This window comes from Larus michahellis, chromosome Z (assembly GCF_964199755.1).
Source record: "Larus michahellis chromosome Z, bLarMic1.1, whole genome shotgun sequence".
Classification (NCBI taxonomy): domain Eukaryota; kingdom Metazoa; phylum Chordata; class Aves; order Charadriiformes; family Laridae; genus Larus; species Larus michahellis.
In genome coordinates, this window is record NC_133930.1 from 23,850,913 (window position 1) to 23,872,067 (window position 21,155).

The following is a 21,155-nucleotide window of genomic DNA, read 5'->3' on the forward strand; positions in this document are numbered from 1 at the left end:
CTGGCGTTAATGTTAATGTTAGAACAGAAGCCGATATGCAATTCAAACTTACACGGTTTTCCAAACCTAAGTGTGTGTTTTAAAAGGAACATGCTGTACAGCTTTAAACAGTGTAGAATATCCAAAGGCTTCTTTTTTCTTTTAAACCAATAAGATGCAGCAGTATATGCTAATATTTTTGCTATAGAATACAACTGTCTTTTCTTGTTTCTCTGTCACTCTCACCTTTTTAACATTCTCATACTTAAAGCAAATTCTTTTGTGTTTGTAATGTGAAATGCATTTGGATAAATTTCTACAAAATCAGCTGAATTAAGCATGCACATAATTTTTAACACTAAAGCATAAAACACTTGAAAGACTGTTAATCAAAATGGGTAATTAATGCCAACACACTAAATCAACCTTACTTTGTGCCAAATGCATCATTTTGCTTGGAGCTTATCCACAGCCAGAGACTGCAGCACTGGCAGTATTATAATGCAAACCAGCTCAATGAAAATATTTCTACTGAAAGGAAAGCAAAATTACACAAAGACTATTTTAGAGGCATTTATCTGATAGGTTGGGTTTGCTGAAAGTTGGGAAAATGGTCCAACGGAAATATAAAAAGTTTGTTTTTGATATTTTTTTCCTCCCAACCTTCTGTCTGTTGCCTATTTGTCTATAAAAATAGTAGCCTTTTTAGAAAGAAACAAGTTATTTGGGAGTGTAATTACGATGATTCAGGGCCCAATCTTGCCCTCACACACACCTCTTAAATTGTATGCTACTTGAAGTAAGCTGTATTGTTAACTTAGTGAAGCTGACTGGTTACAACATCAGAATCTGAGGCGTAATTTAGACTACCTGATCCCTTAGTGTTGGATTGATTTGACAGCAAGTTCAACAATATGAATTATGAAACAGATTTTTCAGTTTGTGGAAGGGATTACATAGCGCTTTGGCAAAGATAGAAATAGGTGTAACTCAGTGGTCTGGGAAATTTTTCTTTCCAGTTCTGTATTCCCCTTCCTTTAGTGTTGAGTTTTCCTGTTACTTCTACATTATTGGAAGTTTTGTTTGCATTTTGTCTGAAGATATAATTGCTCTATAAACAATACAGAAAAGGAAAGAGATACTAGGGTAGCTGAAAGTGCTATAGATTAGGCAGGCAGTGGAGAAGGGGTTGAAAGTAACTGAGGCTCTGATCTTGCAAACATGTTTGTGTATGTTTTACAGTTGAGTGGATGTGTTTGTTAGATTACAGACATTTCGGCAAGAAAAAAAGAAAAAGGGCCCAAAATCAGTAACGTTACTTTGTCATACAGTCAATGTTACCTAACATTAGTTTTGCAGATACTTGAGAGAGATTTGTGGATATTTGCTCTGGTTCCAAATGGTAAGATGGGGACCCTTGATGAAAAACCATAACAGGGTTTTGTTTTGGTTTTGTTTTTTTTTTTTTTTGTAAGACAGTGAAAAATAGGGCAAGAATGGGAAATTTTGAGTTGCCTTAGAGCCATTAAGGATGTAGCACTAGCAGGATGGGAAGGAGCACCTAGAGCTTGGGTTGGACTGGAGTGGAATTTGTGTATCTAGTGTAATTTGGCAGCGGGGAGGAGAAAGCTTTATTGCTTAGATCCTATGGTGTTAGCTGTGTAAACAGTTTGGCCTCAAGAGTTGAATGGTGTGCAGGAGGAAGGAAAAAAATATCACTCAGACCTAGGAGTGTGTTGGCCTGGGAGATTATTTTATTACCTTTTTTTTTTAATTTGCGTGTGTGTGTATCCTTACGAAGCCATTAAAACAAAACCAGAAGAGTTCATGTTGAACTGAAAGAAAAATTCCATTCATCTCAAGACGCACTAGAAAATGCTGTCTTAACTGTGTTTCAATTCAGCCTCATGAAAATTCACTTAAATCGTATTTAGCTTTTTTCATTTTGTTGCTGTTACCTGTTTCTTTTTCCTTCACTTTTAAAAATTGTATTTATTTCTAAGCTGAAAAGTCAGTTCAAATAAAAATCAAGACACTGTCTTAAAACTGTTGAAAGGACTATTAAAGTGTAAAAATAAGCCTTTTCTTTCAAATATTTATTGAAACTAATGTATCAAATTCAATCCCACATAGCTGTGAATCTCCCTTAATCTACTTTTTGAGACTGGAATTTAGATCATCAGTGAAGTTTTGGACTGCTTTCTAGTAGTTCACAGTCTAGCTAACATAGCTTGAAAACAGAATAAATTTAAAACCTTTTTAAATTTAAGCCCTCAGTAAAAGTACAGTATAGCGTTGCCCACAAAGTTTTGAAAGTTGCAGAGTGATATGTTAGATCCTTTAAATGCATCTTCATCTGTGCTTCTGAAAGACTCATTGGGGCAAATTTGTTAGCAGCATATGGCACTAAAATTGGTATCGGCACAGTCTCATAAAGCTCTGAGAAATTAATCTTATGCAGTATTTCAGAGGGATTTAGATAATTTATTTTAGAATTGGAAAATGAATTTTAGCTGTTGATAATTGTCTGGTTCATGAGCTTCAAGAAATGAGGGAAAATATTTCTCAAATTCTTCCGGCGGTAGGCTTTTCATTAATTTTTTTTCTTTTTCTTCTTTGAGACAGGGGGAATGTGAGTTAACGGCTTTCCCCCAAAGCCTGTGTATACTATGTGCGCAGTGCAAAAAATGGCTTCTGCTTTTGTCTTGATCATGTTTTTACTTAGTCTAAATTTCTAGTTTGTCCCCAGCATAATTACTATAATGTAATGAAAATTAGATCTATAGACAAATGGTGAGTGTAATCCTTTTTGGAGTTTATTTAATGAATAATATTAATAACCACATTAACTTACTTTCAATAAATAAGGCATTTTTCAGTAGAATGTAATTTTTTACAGAATCACGGAATCTTCAGAGTTGGAAGGGACCTCTAGAGATCATCTAGTCCAACTCCCCTGCTAGAGCAGGATTGCCTAGAGCACATTACTCAGGACTGCATCCAGGCGGGTCTTGAAAATCTCCAGAGAAGGGGACTCCACAACCTCCCTGGGCAGCCTGTTCCAGTGCTCTGTCACCCTCACCGTAAAGAAGTTTTTCCGTGTATTTGAATGGAACTTTCTATGTTCTAGCTTGTGCCCATTGCCCCTTGTCCTGTCACTGGGAACCATTGAAAAGAGCCTGGCTCTGTCCTCCTTAAACCCACCCTTTAGATACTTGTAAACATTAATCAGGTCCCCCCTCAACCTTCTCTTCTCCAGGCTAAAGAGTCCCAGCTCTTTCAGCCTTTCCTCATAAGGGAGATGCTCCAGTCCCATAATCATCTTGGTTGCCCTTCGCTGGACTCGCTCCAGTAGTTCCCTGTCCCTCTTGAACTGGGGAGCCCAAAAGTGGACACAGTACTCCAGTTGTGGCCTCACCAGTGCAGAGTAGAGGGGGAGAATGACCTCCCTCGACCTACTGGCCACAGTCTTTCCTATGCAGCCCAGGATGCCATTGGCCTTCTTGGCGACAAGGGCACACTGCTGGCTCATGGATAATTTGCTGTCTACTAGAACCCCCAGGTCCTTCTCCTCAGAGCTGCTTCCCAGCATGTCCGCCCCTAACCTATACTGGTGTTTGGCATTCTTCCTTCCCGGTGCAGGACCCTACACTTGCTTTTGTTGAACCTCATTAAGTTCTTCTCTGCCCAGCTTTTTAACTGTATATTCGGAACAACTGTAATACTCAGTGTATTTGAAGAACTGAAACTGAATAGCTGCATAGAGCATCTTGTACTTATGCAGATGTTTTTTAAATATACTAGTGTTCATACATATATTCTGATAATATGAAAGACTCTACCATGCAGAAGCTCTTACATCTAGTTTTTTCCAGATAGTACGTACATATTTGTGGGTTATATTTGAAAGTTTTAGATACTATTAATTAATCTATGGAAATCTATTATTAAATAAATACACAGCATAATGTCATATGAGGGATTCACAGCCCCTTGGAAAATATTTTTAGATAGTACTGCTATTGACTGGAGTACTGATTGTATAGACCACCACGTGCAGTGGTAGATAATCTCTGTGGGGTCCCCGAAGTAGACTTCAAATGGAGGAAAAATTTTGCCAAAACACAGCTTGAAATAATGGATTTTACTTTATTTCAGTCATCGATTTAATCTTTGCCATAAGTTGGTTTGAAGAGTATTGATGTGTCACAAAATCCAATTTGTTAATCTGGTCTGTTGTAGTATTTGAGAAATAATTACGATTCCAGACTATATCACATGAAAGCAACTTTGACAGTAGCATGGATAGGTAGAAAGTGTTGTTGGTTACTGTGAATCAGCAGTGGTCTTTTCTGTTTTAGCCGATCATTAGGCAGTGGTCTTTCTCTGAGGAAAACATGTAGTTAACCAGCCTTTGGCTGATGAGACAATTTATTGTAACTGTAGGTGGAAAGCTGAAGCACTCAAAAGAAGAGTAACTTCACTTTATCATAAAGCTTACTCTAGTGGTCTTAGTTTTTGTAAACTAATCTGTAGATGAGTTTGTGTGTACTCTCTGTGTTGCAGATGGCATGATCATTAATACGTGCCTGGTTGAACAGTGTGTGAAAATTTGACCTTCATTAGATATCAGTCCAGTTAAGAACAGCATCTCTACTTAATAATGATTAAATTAATATATGTGTATGAATACAGGAAGATTGGTTGTAACTGGTATTGTCTTAAATCTAATTCCTTATTAATCCCCTTCCTGTGCAGAACCATGTCCAGACTGACTCAGCTGGAGCGACTGGACTTAGGAAGTAATGAATTCACAGAAGTGGTGAGTTTTGCCATAGTAACATAGCTTTGTATCTTTTATAAATCTCTTTATCCTTTGATCTATTTTTAATCAATATGAAAATGTAAGCATCAGCTTAAGAGTTTTGCTACTGAGCAATTATTATGTATACCTCATACTACTTTATGGAGCCTGTTATAAAAATTACATGCATATTCTGATGAATATGAATATGTTTTTTCTCAACTTGAAAATAACACTCTGTGGTATAGTGTGGCTACTGTACTGGTAAAAAATTAATAGTCACGCGTGTCTGAATTGTGAACATAATTGACTTATGATAAATTCTGAACACTTACTGGTTATCATGTATTTAATGCTGCGAGTTCTGTATAAGCTGTGCATAACCTGCTTTTATTATTGTGTACAAACTATTTCGATCCAAGGGAAACTATATTAAGTTTGAATATTGTTCAAAATAGTATTTACAGTTGAGGTGCTCCGATTTTTCCTTCAGCATGGATTGACTTGTTTCCAGTTCATGATCTCACAGAAAAATACATCTTATATTTACAATCACTGCTTCAACAAGTACTTTCCTGGGTAAAGAAATTTAAATAGAAGTATAGTGGAACATTCTGACCTGACTTAATAAAGTCAAGCCTTTGTGTGCCATCAGTAGATCATTCAGAGCTGAACACTTGCCTAGTTGTATGTTTTGGCAGATAGGGAAGTGTATTTGAGGAATTGTTCATTAGTATTACTGCACTTCTAGCCATTACCATTACAGCTATATTCTCATTGCAGGGTAGATATTCATGTGGGAGTCTTAAACTAACGTGCCTAGGCGCACGTTAAACCATAGCAGCCAGGAACTAAGTACAGGCTGCAAAATTACCTGTTTGGGTGTATTTTTGGCTGATTGCTTCATCTCTCCCAGCCTTTTAGCTGCAAGAGTAAGCTGTTGGTAACTTATTTCATTATGATATCTGGGTAAAAGCACAAAAAACTTTGAAACCGCTTTTTTGGATAAAGATCTGTCTGAAAGGTAGTCTTCAGTTAAAGTTTTCTCTTGGAAAATGAATTATTGGGAGTTAGGACTGCAACTTGTGCAGGAACACTGTATATTTACAAATATAACAAAACTGAGTTCTGCATTTAACTGAACTGGCTTATACTTGTTAAGGTGCATTAGCACCTGTTTGGTCTTAGTTTGTCAGGATGAAAGTTTAAATAGGAAAGCACAGACAACATGGGTGTTCACCAAGAAGTGGTGAACTTTCACTTTATGGATGGAGTGGTTTGCTTGTATCATGCAGATGTACCCTTTGTTGCCAGAAAATTTAAATCTGCATTCCTTTTCTGCAAAACCGCATCTTTTGTGTTTTTTGAAAAACAGGTCTTCTGAATTGATGGAATTTAAGGGATTTTAGACCTCCTCCATGAGAGAGGAAATGATACACATAACATTTATTTATTGTGTGCTCCAGTTGAAAAATAATACTTTCTGTAAAGCAAACAAACAACCTCCACGCACTTTTTGTAAGGATTATTTAGTTCTGTGATCAAGTTCTTAAAAGATCTTTGTCTATGTAATATATATTTATATTTCAAAAAGTGAATTATCTGTGTTTTCTTTAATGACACAGTTAAACAAGTGTATATAACAGCTATAATAATTAATTACTTACTTAATTACTTAAAGTTGCAACAGATGAATCACTAAAGTTGTTTTTGCCTTTCACTGTTTTATGTATGAAGCTTTTAAAAAATCTCTTCCCTTTACAGCCTGAAGTACTTGAACAACTGAGTGGGTTAAAGGAGTTTTGGATGGATGGTAATAGACTAACACTTATTCCAGGGGTGAGTCCTTTTACTGTGTTAAACATTTAGTATTTTAATTTACAGTGGTATTTGCTGTGTCAGCTGTCATATACATTAAAAGTCGTCATGTAATTTTATCGTTACTTAAAGCCAAGAGGCTAAATGCCACTTAAATGCTTAACTAGTTTACGTAGAAGTTGTTACTGATTGTGAGAGTTGGGTAAACAGCTTTTCTTTCATTGAAAGTTACGGACTTCTCATCTAAAATATATGTTCCAATTCAGGAACAGGGTAAAAATCCTAGATCAAATCTCGTATCAAATTTAGGGTTGACAGGTCCTCCCAGAAAGGGATTATTTTGTGTTAGACAGCAAGCAGGAATTTACGGGATAGATATGTTGTGTGAATTTTTACTGGTCACAGCTGTGAAGCAAGCAATGCCTATATAAAGTGCCTTGTATTTGGGAGCATAGCCAGTTCCTGAGAAAATGGTCTGTTGACTTTGTCTGGGTTCTGGACATCTCTCAAAATTACAGGGGGTCCAGGCTGACCTATTATTGCAGTACTTGTGAACCTGTGCTTATGTTCTAGTAAACTAGTAAATGAGTATTTGAAATTTGGGAAGCAGCTGGACTGTTTTCGACTTAAAACCAGTAGCAGTCTTCTGACATGAGGCTTTCTTTCCTGATCAGTAGTCTTTTCTACTGTCTTTCCTCACTTCAGCTAATTCTCCTTGAAGAGCTGAGTGGATGTAGTGAACGTTTCTAGTTTATAGTAAAACTGTATTTGTGAAAGTGACTGCATCTTCTCTGTGAAGATTTTAGTAGAGTAGTGTGCACAGATCTTCAAGCTTATTCTTGTTTCATATGGAGAATTAATACAAGCTTATATTTTGGCTTGTTTCTTCAGTTTAGTACAATAAGGGATCCATTGTTGTTTTTGAGGTTAAGTAAGATGCAGTTTTACACAAAAGGCAAAAATAAGCATTAAAAGACTTTACTGGAGTCTAATGATGTCCTTACGTTACCTGTCTCTGTCTGAAAGCTTCAGTTACTCATCAAACCATTGAATTTGCAGCAGACTGACTTTAGAGACCTGCAGAATTACAGTGGTGTGTCTCTTTGTGTGTGGGAAAACATAACTGCCTGTAGCTGCACAAATACTTCATTATAAAGCTTGGATATTTTGCATAAATTTGTATTTCAGCACTATAAATAGGTTTTCTCTTTTCCTCTGGCATTACCCTTGAGAGACAGCTTGTTGTCAGATCTGCTGGATTTTTTGTTTTGAACTTGCACTTTCCAGAATGCGTTATTTTCTCTTTTTTTTTTAGTTCGTAGGCACTTTGAAACAGCTGACCTACTTGGATGTTTCTAAAAACAACATTGAAGTAGTTGAAGAAGGTATTTCAGGTTGTGAAAGCCTGCAAGACCTACTGTTATCCAGTAATTCACTTCAGCAACTGCCAGAGTCTCTTGGTTTGTATTTTCAATTAATTCATGTTTTTAAAAGCTTATAGTTTAGACACAGAACACTTGAAAATAGACAAATGGCAATTTAGATCTGTTTCAACTGATTAAAAGTGACGGTTTTGGATGAAGCTGTAATGCGTAGCTGAATAATAAAATTTATATTAGTTTTGGAGCATTCTTGACTTTATACAGTAGTTTGTAAATGGATGAGAATCTCTTGACAGTAACAGAGGAAAAAAAAAATATTTTATATCTTCCCCCTCCCCCAGCTGCCACAGTATAAGCTGGCAAACAAGTTCTGGAAGATCATCTGCCTATTTCCTTAGGTATATAGCACCATAGGCATGTCAGGGAATTCAGAAGGCATGGTTGTTTGCTCATTAAAGCTAAGCTTAATGAACTCAGATGTCCTTTTTTGTTTACTTACTCGTTTTATTACAGGTTCCCTGAAGAAAGTAACAACACTTAAAATTGATGAAAACCAGTTAATTTATTTGCCAGACTCCATAGGAGGGTAGGTATTTCACCTAAATAAAAGGCTAAATTGCCTTTCTGCAATTTTCTGTAACAATGGCTCCTCTTTTGAAGGTTTTACACCTACTTGATTTGATTTCTTCTACATGTTCATGTCTTAATAAAATCAAAAGCAAGTGCTTTCACATCTTCTACTTTGCAGTATGTATGTTCTTTATGTATTATTTAATATAAAAAGACATATATTCCTCACTTACTAATGCAGTCTCCAATCTATGAAAGAAAAACTGAATGTGAAAGAAAACAAGATGTTTAAAAAGGCAGTCAGCTGCCTGAAACAGTTTTTGGCCATAACGTAACTGTGGCTGTGGTAAATATTGCAAATGATTGAACTACTATCAAAAAGCGTGTAAAAAGTGAATCTGAACGCACACGTTTTTCTTTTTCGTGTTATAAGGAGAATTTTCACCTGGTCATCAGCAGGTTTTTTTAATGTATAATTACGTGTTCAGCAATTTAATTTAAAAATTGCTAATGATGGCAAAAATAAATGGTTCAGAATTAAGTGCTATACAAATGAAGGGCGCTTATTCCAATTTCTTTTCTCCTATTATAGTTAATGTAGGTTATCTTTTGTTGTTACAATGTACAAAATACTACTTCAACGCCAGATTCTCAGGTTTGCTGTTTCTAACTCATGAAATTATCTTCTTGTCCATAAACGGCACTTAACTAATGTTTGGCTACGATCTATCCCATTCTGAATGTTTTCAGTGCCTTGCGCTTGCACATTTTCACGTAGTGTATAAACATTTGGTATTGCTGACTCCCCTCTTTTCACTGAATGTTCTCTTAGGAGGACAGCGTAAAGGAGATTAAAAAAACCAAACACAAAAAACCAAACACACACACCACCCTGAAAAAAACCAACCAAATCCAAAAGCCCCACAATCAACCAACAGACAAAAAAAAAAACCCAAAACACTTTTTAGGCAATTAGTAAAGGATTTTTCTTGGATTTTAATTCCTTTGGGTTTCAGAGTTTTATTTTGAATTAAATTTGAGATCTGTAATTTATAGTGGTATTGAGTTTAATTGAATACTTGTTGGATGACCTGTATAGAGGAGTAATTTTTTTTTTTTTTTTGCAGGTTATTGTCAGTAGAAGAACTGGACTGTAGTTTCAATGAGATTGAAACATTGCCTTCATCTGTTGGGCAGCTCTCTAATATAAGGACATTTGCTGCAGATCATAACTTTTTAACACAGCTGCCATCAGAGGTATGTATTTAATTACAAAACTAAAATTAATTTTTTAACGTGTTTTAAACTATATAATCTGTACAACTTTTGGATAACAAGTTAATAATTCTTGAGTAGATTTTCTTTGTTTATGTTTTAAAGGAGGATGTATACAAATATACAAGTTTTCAAATAATGAAATTCTGAAACTTTTTTAACCAAGAAGTAGGAATTTGTTGTTAATGTATTGAAATTAAAAGAAGGTTTAATACGTAAGAATAAATCAAATTATACAAGAAAAAATATCTGTAATACTAATCGTTTTAAAACAGTAAAAATTTGCATATTTAGAGTTGTGAAGATTAATTAATTCTTCGGGGTTTTTTTTTCAGATTGGAAACTGGAAGCATGTAACAGTGTTGTTTCTGCATTCTAATAAGCTTGAATTTCTCCCTGAAGAAATGGGTGATATGCAGAAATTAAAAGTCATCAATCTGAGTGACAATAGGTTTGTGAATGCATTTATTCAAGTAGAAGTTGTATAAAATACAATAACAATGTAGAGGCATTGTTATGAATATATTATGCTGCCTTTTCTTATCTCATGCACAGCTTAGAAGCTGACTAAGATGCAGTATTTAATGTATTATTGTTGTGTTCTGGACCTTGCTGTTCCATTGTACTAACCTGTCTTTAATGGCTTGGCACGTGCATTGAAGCACAGCTTCAATAGATTTACGATTGATAGCATGTATTTTTGTGGAGAATTAGTTCGCTTTTTTTCATAAAACATTTGATTCTTACTTAAAAGTTAATAGCTTCCTGTATTGCATATGGAGGACACAAAACAGTACCACAGTATAGTGTAAAACACTCGAGTGTGCTGGGGAAGGGGGAAGAGAGAGTTGTGTTTCATTAGAGCTGTTCATTAAAATATGACAAAACATTTCTCTTTTGGGAGCTGCCAGTTGGTAGAGTTGAAATATATTGGGAGAGGTAAGTCTAACTGAGCTCTCCCTCCTGTTCTGCCAGTCCAGCTTTTCTGTACTCCATCTGTAGATTGATTTATCCATTAATGTCAGAGTTTCTATTATCCAGGGCAGCCCCTTTGCCGCACGTGTTATCTTGGAAAAAATACATTTTTCAGGTGTAACGCTTTTTTCTTAATTGGCGTGCATGTGTATTGAAAGATAAAATGCTGAGGATTTATATAATTTAATTCAGGTTAGTCATCTTCAAAATTGTATTCAAGTCACCGAACAGAGTTAAATTCAACTTCCATTGTCATTTTTTTAAGCTGCTTGCTAAACCAGCCAGAAGTGCCTTTTTTTGTTTGCTTTTTTTAATTCCAGGTATAGCTTTGAATCTAAATTAAATGGTGTTGTCTTTTCAACTGTCAATAGTTATTAATTTAACTATATCTATAAATGTCCTTTTTAAACATTTTTACACACTAATGCAGGATTGTTTCTTAACAGACTTAACAGTATTGATAAGTGTACTTACATAAATTCTTGTTGTAATTTACAGACTGAAGAATTTGCCATTTACCTTTACAAAACTGCAACAGCTCACTGCTATGTGGTTATCAGACAATCAGGTGAACTTTTTAAAATTAAAAATAAATAGTTGTTGACTTTACTCCTAATGGAATTGACATGTACAAAGCCATCTGCTAAATAATGAGACCTGATACTGTGTTATATACATCAATACTTCCTTGTACCTGGTACTGTGTATGCATCAATACTTCTTTGGCATTACTATGTCGGTTCTCCTGAAATAAACATCACTGAGCCTACCTGTCTTTGGAGACTTTTATAGATCTAGCAAAGTTCTGTGCTGTTAAGAAATACCATTTAACAGATGTTGGGGGCTTTTGATTTTGTTTTTCTTAATTCAGGCTTGTTTACACAGGAGACAGTGCTTAATAAGCTAGTACTTGAACGTCTGTAGCATGCTGTTTCTTACACAGCTATACCGCTGAGGAAACTTAGCGTGCCTTTTTTTGAGCCAGGTTTCCTGCCATACCTTTGAACTCTGTGACTGTTCAAGTTTCAAGCTATCAAGCAGTAACTCATGTGCTTCTGGCTTGTATTTTTGTTGTGTACTGAAGCCCTCTGTACTATGCTGATTTTCTGAATGGCATTAAGGTGTGCAAGGCTGCCAGAAGTCCACTAGCCTCAGATGTAGTATTATAGAAAGCTCTTTTACGAATACATAATTTCAAGAATCTCCCGCCTGTTTTTATAAGGGGTGGGGAATATTCAACCTGGTGTCAATACGAAAAACTGAGCACAAAATTTTTCTCTTCATATACTCGTCTGCAGCTTTAAATGGCCAAATATATCTGTGTATTCCAGATCAACCTACTCTGGGATAGTAATAAGTCCTAGCAAGAAACTGGGTTATATTTTGAATATCCAGTGTTTGCTTTTCCCTTAAAGCTGTTACTGACTTTCACTTCTTGGTCAAAGCCAGTCGTCAGTCAAAGACAGACATGTTAATAACTTCATTTTGTGAAAATTATTCAGAGGAGAAATGGTTTAATACAAGACAAGAGTACTCTTCAAAGTAATGGGACAGGCATGCTCTGTGATATGTAGATCATATTTACTTTTTTATGTGTGTATATATATATATTCTCGTAACATATCCTTCTTTCATTTGCTTCCCAGTCTAAACCACTTATCCCTCTTCAAAAAGAAGTTGACCCTGACACACAGAAAACAGTGCTTACTAATTACATGTTTCCCCAGCAGCCAAGGACCGAGGATGGTAAGAATTTCTGAAATACTCTGTCAGAATGCTCACTTTTGAAAGTAATAATGGGAAGACTGTCCAGCTAATGTGATTTTCACTAAATAATACTTAACTACAAGTTTGAAGTAGACTTCTAAGTGATGAAGAGTTATACTGGAAGAATAAGAACAGTAACTTAACGTGACCTACATATTGGTGAATTCTAGATGAAATGGTTTCAGTGAGCGAGGTGAGGAATGGACTGGTGGGATCACGTTCTGTGATGGTCGCACTTCCCAGTGCGGCACCCTATTTCATTCTGGCAGAACTGAATGGTTTGGGGTGAAATTCTCCTTAGCAGGTGTCTGCTTTAGACTGTTTTAACAGAATGTTAGACAAAATGTTTCCTCCATTACTGTGTACATATTTTTGGAAAAGTACATAGCATTCTATGGTGTTTTTTAAAGAGAAAAAAAATCTGTCCAGAAAAAAAGCATATTGCTCACATTTAGTTTGAGCCATTTTATAAAAGGTTAGGCCTGAAGTATTAAGATGTTGCCAGAAAGTTATTTTTGCACACTTGTGAGATAATTGGGAAAATAAGTAACATTCTGTGAGTAACCCCATCAGGAGTTAGAGGAAGAGTTAAATCTCTTTATTTTTCCACTTTTTCCTCCTGCAGGCAAAAGGAAAAATCTTGTGCTGCTTTATCAGAAATGGAGGGGGGCACATATCAATGGAAATAATTGAAAACTGACAAGCAGCAACATTTGCTTTTCCATGGCACAAGTGCCTAGTACACTGAGAGAGGAGTATTCAAAAATATCAGCAAAGCAGTAAATTGTGCATCATTCTTACTGCCTTCTAATGCAGATAATTCTTCTGATAATACCTCTGATAGAATGTGAGAAATATAAAATCATTTGGAGATTCAGTGAAGATCATTCTGAAAGCATGCTCTCCATTTGAACTTTTTTTTTACCCAGGTGCCGCGGTTTCTTTCTGTAGACAAGGAAATGGCTGCTTGTTTGACTTAAGTTGACAGAATACCTGCCTCTGAGTCGGTCATTTCAAATAGACAGTTTGAAGTTTGATAGATAGTGGTTTTAAAAATTAAGAATTTTTAAATTCCTTATCAAGTTTTTTTTTTGTCAGGAACAGTTTTGGTGATAGTGAAGTCTATTAGAATATTTTCAGATGTGTTAAGATTGTAAGTTTATACAATAAATGCAGAGTAACAAATATTCCAATGCATTTGTTGAGCCCTATAGTTAAGTATTTTCCTATTTCAGGTATAGAAGCAGTTAATATGAGCAATCTTGGCATTGCTAGTGAAGGATATACATTTGCTGGGGTAGTGGTGGCAGATTTATTAGACTATTTGGCATCCAAAAGTAGAACCTGGCTGATGTAACACAAGGCATGGAGACATGCCAGAATGAGACAGTGGGCACACAAATTTTTTTTTTAATTATTTCTTGTAAAATTAAGCAAGAAATACTTTGTAAAGCTCCTGTCATTTGTGTAACTTCTCCAAAATCATCTATTTACCTTAAATTTTAGATGCTTTAAGCTTTTTCAGGATTAGTAATAATGCCACTAAGTCATTCTTATTCTTCATTTTTAATTTTTCATTAAATGAAATGAGGTGAATGCTCTTAGTGCTTAATGAGACCACCTCACTGAAGTCAGGTTATATAAATCTGTATAAGTATAATTTACATTTATATATACAAATAAATATTTTCATATTTATATATATATAATATATATAAAATACTTTGGAGCAGAGATTTCTGCTGAAAAATTTCAAGTGTGTGTTAAGACTAGTGTACAGCTGCGCGTATGAAGTTTTTTACTTTACAGATAGGGACTTTATTATTATGAAAATGCAGCCAAGTTGATAAAGCAGTGGCAGTGCAGCTGTTCTTCAATTAAAGGTGCTGTGATAGTCTCTTATCTTTTAAGAATGCATACAAAAGCACACAAATCCCATCCAAGAGAAAAAAAAAGAGGATTTTTATTTCGTATAATGTATCCTGTTCTTATGGAAGTCTCTCTCTTTTTTTTTTTTTTTTTTAAGTTATGTTCATCTCTGATAATGAAAGTTTCAATCCATCTCTGTGGGAGGAACAGCGGAAACAGCGTGCTCAGGTGGCATTTGAGTGTGATGAAGACAAAGATGAGAGAGAGGCACCACCTCGGGTTAGTATTTGAATGTATTTTTGAATACTTGGTGCCTCCCTGCCTTCTATTGCCACCCCTGAATACCATCCTTTGCCCTACTTTGGCTGTAGATTTTGCTCTACTGAAGAAATCAAGTCTTCAGTTATTAGTTAAGAGTATCTTAACAGGATGAAACACTGTATTGGGGGTGGAGGGAGTGCTTTTTGTTTTGGTTGGTTTTTGCCAGATCATTTAAAGTGGAGCACGAAGGAAAACCTCTCAGCTGATGTAAGGCAATGTAGGGTATAACTAGGAGACTACCTGACTGGTGGTGCCGTGGAGAAGGGTAGTGGGGAAACACTGATTTATCCTGATTTTTTTTCTTTTTTTTGCTGGGTTTTATAAACTTAAGTCTGTGTGAGTGCAGGTAGACTCGAGCAGCAAAGAAGAGGTCCTAGATTGTTCAGTGTTTTATCCTAATTCATTGTCTGTTTTAAAGTTGATGTTTTAATTATGGCATTTAATTAAATGTAGAACACTGTTGCTTTTTGCTATACAGGAAGGCAACCTGAAGAGATATCCAACTCCATATCCTGATGAACTGAAGAATATGGTCAAAACAGTCCAGACAATTGTACATAGGCTAAAGGATGAAGAATCTACTGAAGATATTGCCAAGGAGTCAAAACGAGAAGGCCAGACAATTTCTGTAAAAGATGTGGGGGTGAAGGTTAGAGATGACATTATCTTCTGACTTTGCAAGAACTTCCAAAGATCTAGAGTGTCATTGATTCTTTTAATTCTCTTCTCCCTCCCAACTAATGCTTTAGCAGAAAAATTGTCAGATTAAAGAACAGAATTTACCTCTTCACCATCTAAAGAAGTCTGTAATAAATGTCTGGTTTGCAGTAGCAATTTTCCTGTGACACTAAGAACAAGGAAAGTGACTTGATTCTCAGGCAAATAGAAACTATGGGTGTGTTAAGGAGCTGGCTTCTTCAGTTTTTGGAGGATGGCATCTTTGTCATCCTCTGATCCTCTTTTATCCACCAGACTTCACAATGAAATTCAGGATAATCTCTAAGGATTTTATTGCTGCCCTCATGACTGGAGGCTTTACATGATAAGTTGGGAAGGCAATCATAGCAAGTTGACACAGGGGTCAGGAGTCTCTAACAGGCTGATGTAGCATGATAGATGATAGGACTGCTGTTCGGTGCTGGCAAGTCTCATTGTAGACATTCTTGGCTTTTTTTTTATTTAACTAGAAATTTAATGGTACAAATCAACCCCAATAAGGAAGAGGGTCAAACTGACAAAGGGTAGGGACTGTACCTCTGTAATCTGCAGATTTCTGCGCATTTCATACCTCATGCATTTCATACTTTAATATTTCAAAGCTCAGATTTTTCATTCCATAGTTTCCCAAAATATATAATGTTAACTTTAAATATCATATGTTACTGAAAACCTTTCAGGATGTTTTTTCTGCTAATGTTCTTAATCCTGTAGACTTCAGAAATTGCTTCAATAAAGAACAAAGCAGATGAGAGAAAGCAATATTCAGCAGGAAGCTCTGTGCAGAAGCCTACTGAACCAGAAGCTGAGCACAGCACCGTAAATTCACAGATGACTGCACTTGTTAAAACCTTGCAGAACACGAAAACAATTGTCAACCATGAAGACACGCTCGAGGTACAGCATTGCAATGAACATCATAGCAGTCAAAGAATTGTGCTGGTGTTGTATTGAATTTTCTACTCAGGGTGATGAAAATTTATGCTGACAATAGCAGAAAATTGCCATCCATAAGTGCTGTAAATAGATGGTTAGCAATGCAATATTTTTCTTACTTTAGATTATATTAAGTAAAAGTTGAAATAGCTAGTAAGAAGTTCATAATAAAAGATACATGCATGTAAAGAAAAAGAAAGTAAACTCAAATGAAAGTTGAGATAAGCATCAAACTATAAAAAGACTTAAATAGAATTTCCCAGGTTTTGCTTATCAGTTCTTCATTAAGTAATCTATTTTAATTGTCACTGAACTGACAAACTGCCTGATTAGTGGGATCAATCAAAAACTTGTATATCCAAGTGACCATGCACATTCATTCGAAATGAAAAGTGAAAGGTGGGTTTAAAAATCTGTATTTCTCTGTGTTTATTAGTGAGCTGTCATGAATATGACTTGGATTGTATTTACCTCTTAATAAGAGAGATTTTAAACTTCTAAACTGTTTGCACATCTCTCTGACAAACACAATGTATTCATTTATTTAGAATATTTCAGACTTATGACAAATTTTGGAACTTGTCACTTAATCAACTTTTTCATAGTTTCACAAGCAGATTACTTTTGTCTGTGTTCTGCAAGCAGTGGAACGCGCACGTATCATACTTTTGCTGAAGAGACTTTGTGGCAAGCAGTTGTGGCTGTTGCTGGCTATTTCCCCACTGGCATGTTCTGGCTTCTGCTTGCTTTCTGAAAATACTGGTTTTGACATTGTTCCTTCGTTTAAAAACGTAATTTCAGAAAATTATATTAGCTGTCTAATGATAGTGACAGCAGTTCTTTGTAGCTGGCTGCATGCCAGTAAGTAAACGAGGTAGCAGTGTGTAGTCAATCAGGGATAGTGAATTCCTTACTTCCGTGTAATAATCTGCTGATAACTGTTGCAGCTGAATCCAGATACCTAAACTTTGCATGCGTGTTATGTTTTTCATTTCAACATTGATTACACTTGTATGTCACATCCAAGAGGGAAGGCAATGTGGTAGAGGCAGTGAAGAGGTGGTCTGTTCTGACTGCAGAGAACAACAGATGGATTTTTATTTTTTATTTTTAATTAAGACTATAATAGCTTGTTTGTTACATCCCAGTCATGTTTTGTCCTCCAAAGAACTGACCAGGTAGTTAGTATCATGGGAAAGGTGGTGCTCCAGTAGGTTTTACGCATTAAGTGTTCTGAAACTTTTTAAGAAAAAGTGAACATTCACAGACTGTTTTTGCAATCTGCAACATGGATTTTGGAGCATTTGTGATAGGAAGCATGTTTACTGGAAAGGAATTTCCACTTTGGGGAAGGAAGGGTTATTTTTCTTCAAAATATTAATGGAAACAATTGGGTTTTGAAGACAATAGGAATTTAGGACTGGTAGTAGGATACTGAATCAGTCGCGTGGCTGCTCTTGCAGCAGCTTTGTCAGTTAATCTCTTTCATAAGTGTACTGAGCTCCACCTTATGGTTAGGAACTAGTAATTTCTAACTTAAATGTATTCAGCATTACTTTTCCTCTGCCATTGTTACTGAAGTTAGATAACTTCTCTTGCTTTTGGAATTTACCTCCAATGTAAATTTAAAGGTATAAAGCCAAGCTACACCTGCTCTTTTTTTGCTAGACTAGGCAAGCCAAGCTCATTCAGTCTCTCTCAGTCAGCATAGCTCTCCATTGTTTTGGTCATGCAACTCTCAAACTGTTTCAGTTTGAACTCTTTTCTGCAAAGCCAGTAGCCGCCTAGTCAGTTCTGAGGTGTTTGCTGCTTCAGTGGTAACTTCTTGACTTGAACTCAGCTGGAGGTGAACTCAACAGAGGCTGCATCTTCTTGCTCCAAGTAGGTTTTTGAAGCTGAAGTTACCGGTATGAGTGTTGTTCCCATGGAGTTCATCAGTGGCAATGCAAGTCTGCATGTGCTGCTTCTTAAAGATGATTCAGTGGCAAATATTACTAAATTCAGTTGACTTGCACTGCGAATGCACTACACTGTTGATATGTTATGCCTATCTTATTTTGCTTGTTTATTTTTTCCCCCTTTATTGTTCAGTGGGCGACAGTTTAAGTAGCATTTACTTAACATTTAAGCAGTTCTTTAAAATGCACAGCATAAAGCTGTTTTTCCTCTAGCAGGAGTCAGAAGAACTCTCCTCTGATGAAGAGATGAAAATGGCAGAAATGCGACCACCGCTGATAGAAACCTCCATAAACCAACCAAAAGTGGTGGCTCTTAGCAGTAACAAAAAAGGTTAGATACCATAAAAAGCAATAGAAGTGTTGTGTGATTATGATGATTTCTCCACTCAAAGTGGCTAGTTTTTCCAATTAAATTATGTAAAAGTAGATTTAATTTGTATGTTTGAAAAGAAAGAGGATCAATTCTCTAGTTAAACGATGAAAGCAGGAAAAAATTCCGCAATTTCTTATACTTGAGTATGTGATAGAGAAAGCTGTGCTGACATCCTAATTTTGTTGAATCTTGTCTATCATTAATTTAAAAGCAGAGGGGGAGAGGAGATGTGTGTGTTTTGGGGACTGTTAGCTTGAAGATACTCTTGATACACTTAAGAAAAGGATTGCAGAAAGTCATATTTACCTTGGAAGTGTCTTTTGGTTTTTGTCTTTCCTCTAACGGGAAACTTAAAAACATTGTTTTTGTTACCTAAGTTTTATATTCTCTGAAAGATAATTTCAGTCTGGGTAACGATTTCCTTAAGAGTAAGGAATGACCTAGGATTCGGAGAAAACCTAATTTAAAAGTTGGAGAGTACATTGTATTTTGCTTGATATGATCTCCTAGTCCAGTACTTTCCAGGACAAAAGGCTTTTCTGGCCATTAGATGTAGAAGGATGATATTTAGTAGAGATGAAGGAAGACACGTGGAGGTAGCAGGAGGAGTCTGCTAAGGATCACATGCCAGTGAAAAGATTGATGTTTATCAATGCTGTCTTTGGGGTTTTATGCCTGACTAAAATACTAAGTCAAAACTTCTTTTAGACGTTAGTTTCACAAAATTAATGCTTTTCGCACCTGTAACAGCATCTTGAAGCAAAAATTTAAGTTTGTACACTTATATCAAAATCCTGGCTGGCTTGAAGTCCCACAGAGAAATAATTTTTATATGGGTATAGTATGTAAATATGCATACGTGACACAAGAATCAATGTGTGCAGGTGTAATTTGCTCTGAAAATGTTGTCCTAAATGGTCTGCAAAGCATGGGAATGCATTGGATTCCAACTCTGCAGAACATTTTTCTTTCCTATTTTTTTTCTATTTATGAAACTATACAGAGCTTATCCAGTGATCTAGGTGTTTCCAGAGTGCTTGGTCTAATAAATAGCTATTTAACAATTATCTAATATTCAAAATCAGGAACTATGTACACTTTCAAAATCCTGCATCTGAAGCAGTGTACTTCATTTTCATAGGGGCTAACAGACTCATGTAATCCAAAATTTTGAAATCATTGCAAAAACAGAAATACAACGTGATAGATATTTTTGGGAAATATTACATAATGTAGCACTAGCTATTACATATATGGAATAAAGCAACAAGTTAAATTTCATTAACAGGTGAGGGCTGTTTACATTGAGCTAAATATTTTAAAAATAAGAAATACAGCCTACAGTCTTTTATAAGTTTAAATGAAGTTTGCAAAGGTTTAGTTTCCAGTAGTAAGATATACTGTAGAACAAGAGACAATTTCTAAATACTGTAACACACACATTAAATAGCTATTAAACAGATGTATGTGTCAGTAACTAAATTGGAAAATTTTTATTTCAGATGATTCAAAAGATGCTGATTCCTTATCAGATGAAGCTACCCACAATAGCAATCAAAATAACAGCAACTGTTCCTCTCCTTCTCGAATGTCAGATTCTGTTTCCTTAAATACTGATAGTAGCCAAGATATTTCTCTCTGTTCTCCAGACAAAGAAACACATGCTGCTGTTTTGTCCAAAATCAGGTTTGTAAGATACTGTATACCACTGAGCGAATATAATGGCAAAATGTTACTTATCTTTCATATTATGTGTCCATTCCTTTAATTTATCATTCATGAAATAATTTAAATTTTAATGTTTTAAAATAAGGTTAAATAATGGAATAGTTCTCTTTTTTTTTTTTTTTTTTTTTTAAAAAGTAAAATAAAACTCAGAGGCTAATTTCGGTATACAAGACATCATTCTCATCTCTTTCAATAATCAGGTGTAATAATTTCATCCTTATAATTTGATATCCCTGCAAAATACTTCAATACATAATTTTAAAAGCTCTGTGCTTTTACTTGCATAATTTTGAATATCAATTTGATTACTATCATAACTATAAAAGGCTTTTAGAAACTCATAAGAATGGACTTACAGGTTGCTCATCTTCTTGAGGTTTTAATTAGAAGGTGCCATTTTTTAAAAAACTGCCAATAGAAACGAGACACTTGTCCAAAATTGTCATGGAATTTTTGATTAAAAAAAAATAATAGTTATTGTCACTTTGTATTTTTTGACACTTTTAAACTGTCTAGTAATTCCTGCCCGAATTTAAACAAACTTCTGGAATCAGATGACACAAACATTGCCAAAACGAGCCCTCTATTTAATATATTTCTGTAATGGTAAGATAGCAAATCATAAATCTGGCTGTATATTGGTCTTTATACCATTTTGTGTGCACAGTATGGCTGTGTTGCAT

General features: G+C 35.4%; 1 protein-coding gene across 14 annotated transcripts in view; it reads left to right on the forward strand.

Annotated features, from left to right (window-relative positions):
- The window catches only part of ERBIN (erbb2 interacting protein), a 120,246-nt gene that overhangs the window by 79,482 nt on the left and 19,609 nt on the right, over nucleotides 1-21,155 (forward strand). For 9 of the 14 annotated variants that reach the window (XM_074571056.1, XM_074571065.1, XM_074571067.1 and 6 more), the window contains 13 exons: nucleotides 4,738-4,801; nucleotides 6,548-6,622; nucleotides 7,917-8,061; nucleotides 8,497-8,569; nucleotides 9,681-9,810; nucleotides 10,164-10,279; nucleotides 11,302-11,371; nucleotides 12,450-12,549; nucleotides 14,597-14,718; nucleotides 15,239-15,409; nucleotides 16,192-16,374; nucleotides 18,585-18,702; nucleotides 20,247-20,430. In XM_074571056.1, the coding sequence (XP_074427157.1) occupies nucleotides 4,738-4,801; nucleotides 6,548-6,622; nucleotides 7,917-8,061; nucleotides 8,497-8,569; nucleotides 9,681-9,810; nucleotides 10,164-10,279; nucleotides 11,302-11,371; nucleotides 12,450-12,549; nucleotides 14,597-14,718; nucleotides 15,239-15,409; nucleotides 16,192-16,374; nucleotides 18,585-18,702; nucleotides 20,247-20,430 (1,551 nt within the window). The remainder of the gene's footprint in view (nucleotides 1-4,737; nucleotides 4,802-6,547; nucleotides 6,623-7,916; nucleotides 8,062-8,496; nucleotides 8,570-9,680; nucleotides 9,811-10,163; nucleotides 10,280-11,301; nucleotides 11,372-12,449; nucleotides 12,550-14,596; nucleotides 14,719-15,238; nucleotides 15,410-16,191; nucleotides 16,375-18,584; nucleotides 18,703-20,246; nucleotides 20,431-21,155) is intronic. The other 5 variants (XM_074571060.1, XM_074571066.1, XM_074571062.1 and 2 more) reach the window with 1 other exon arrangement.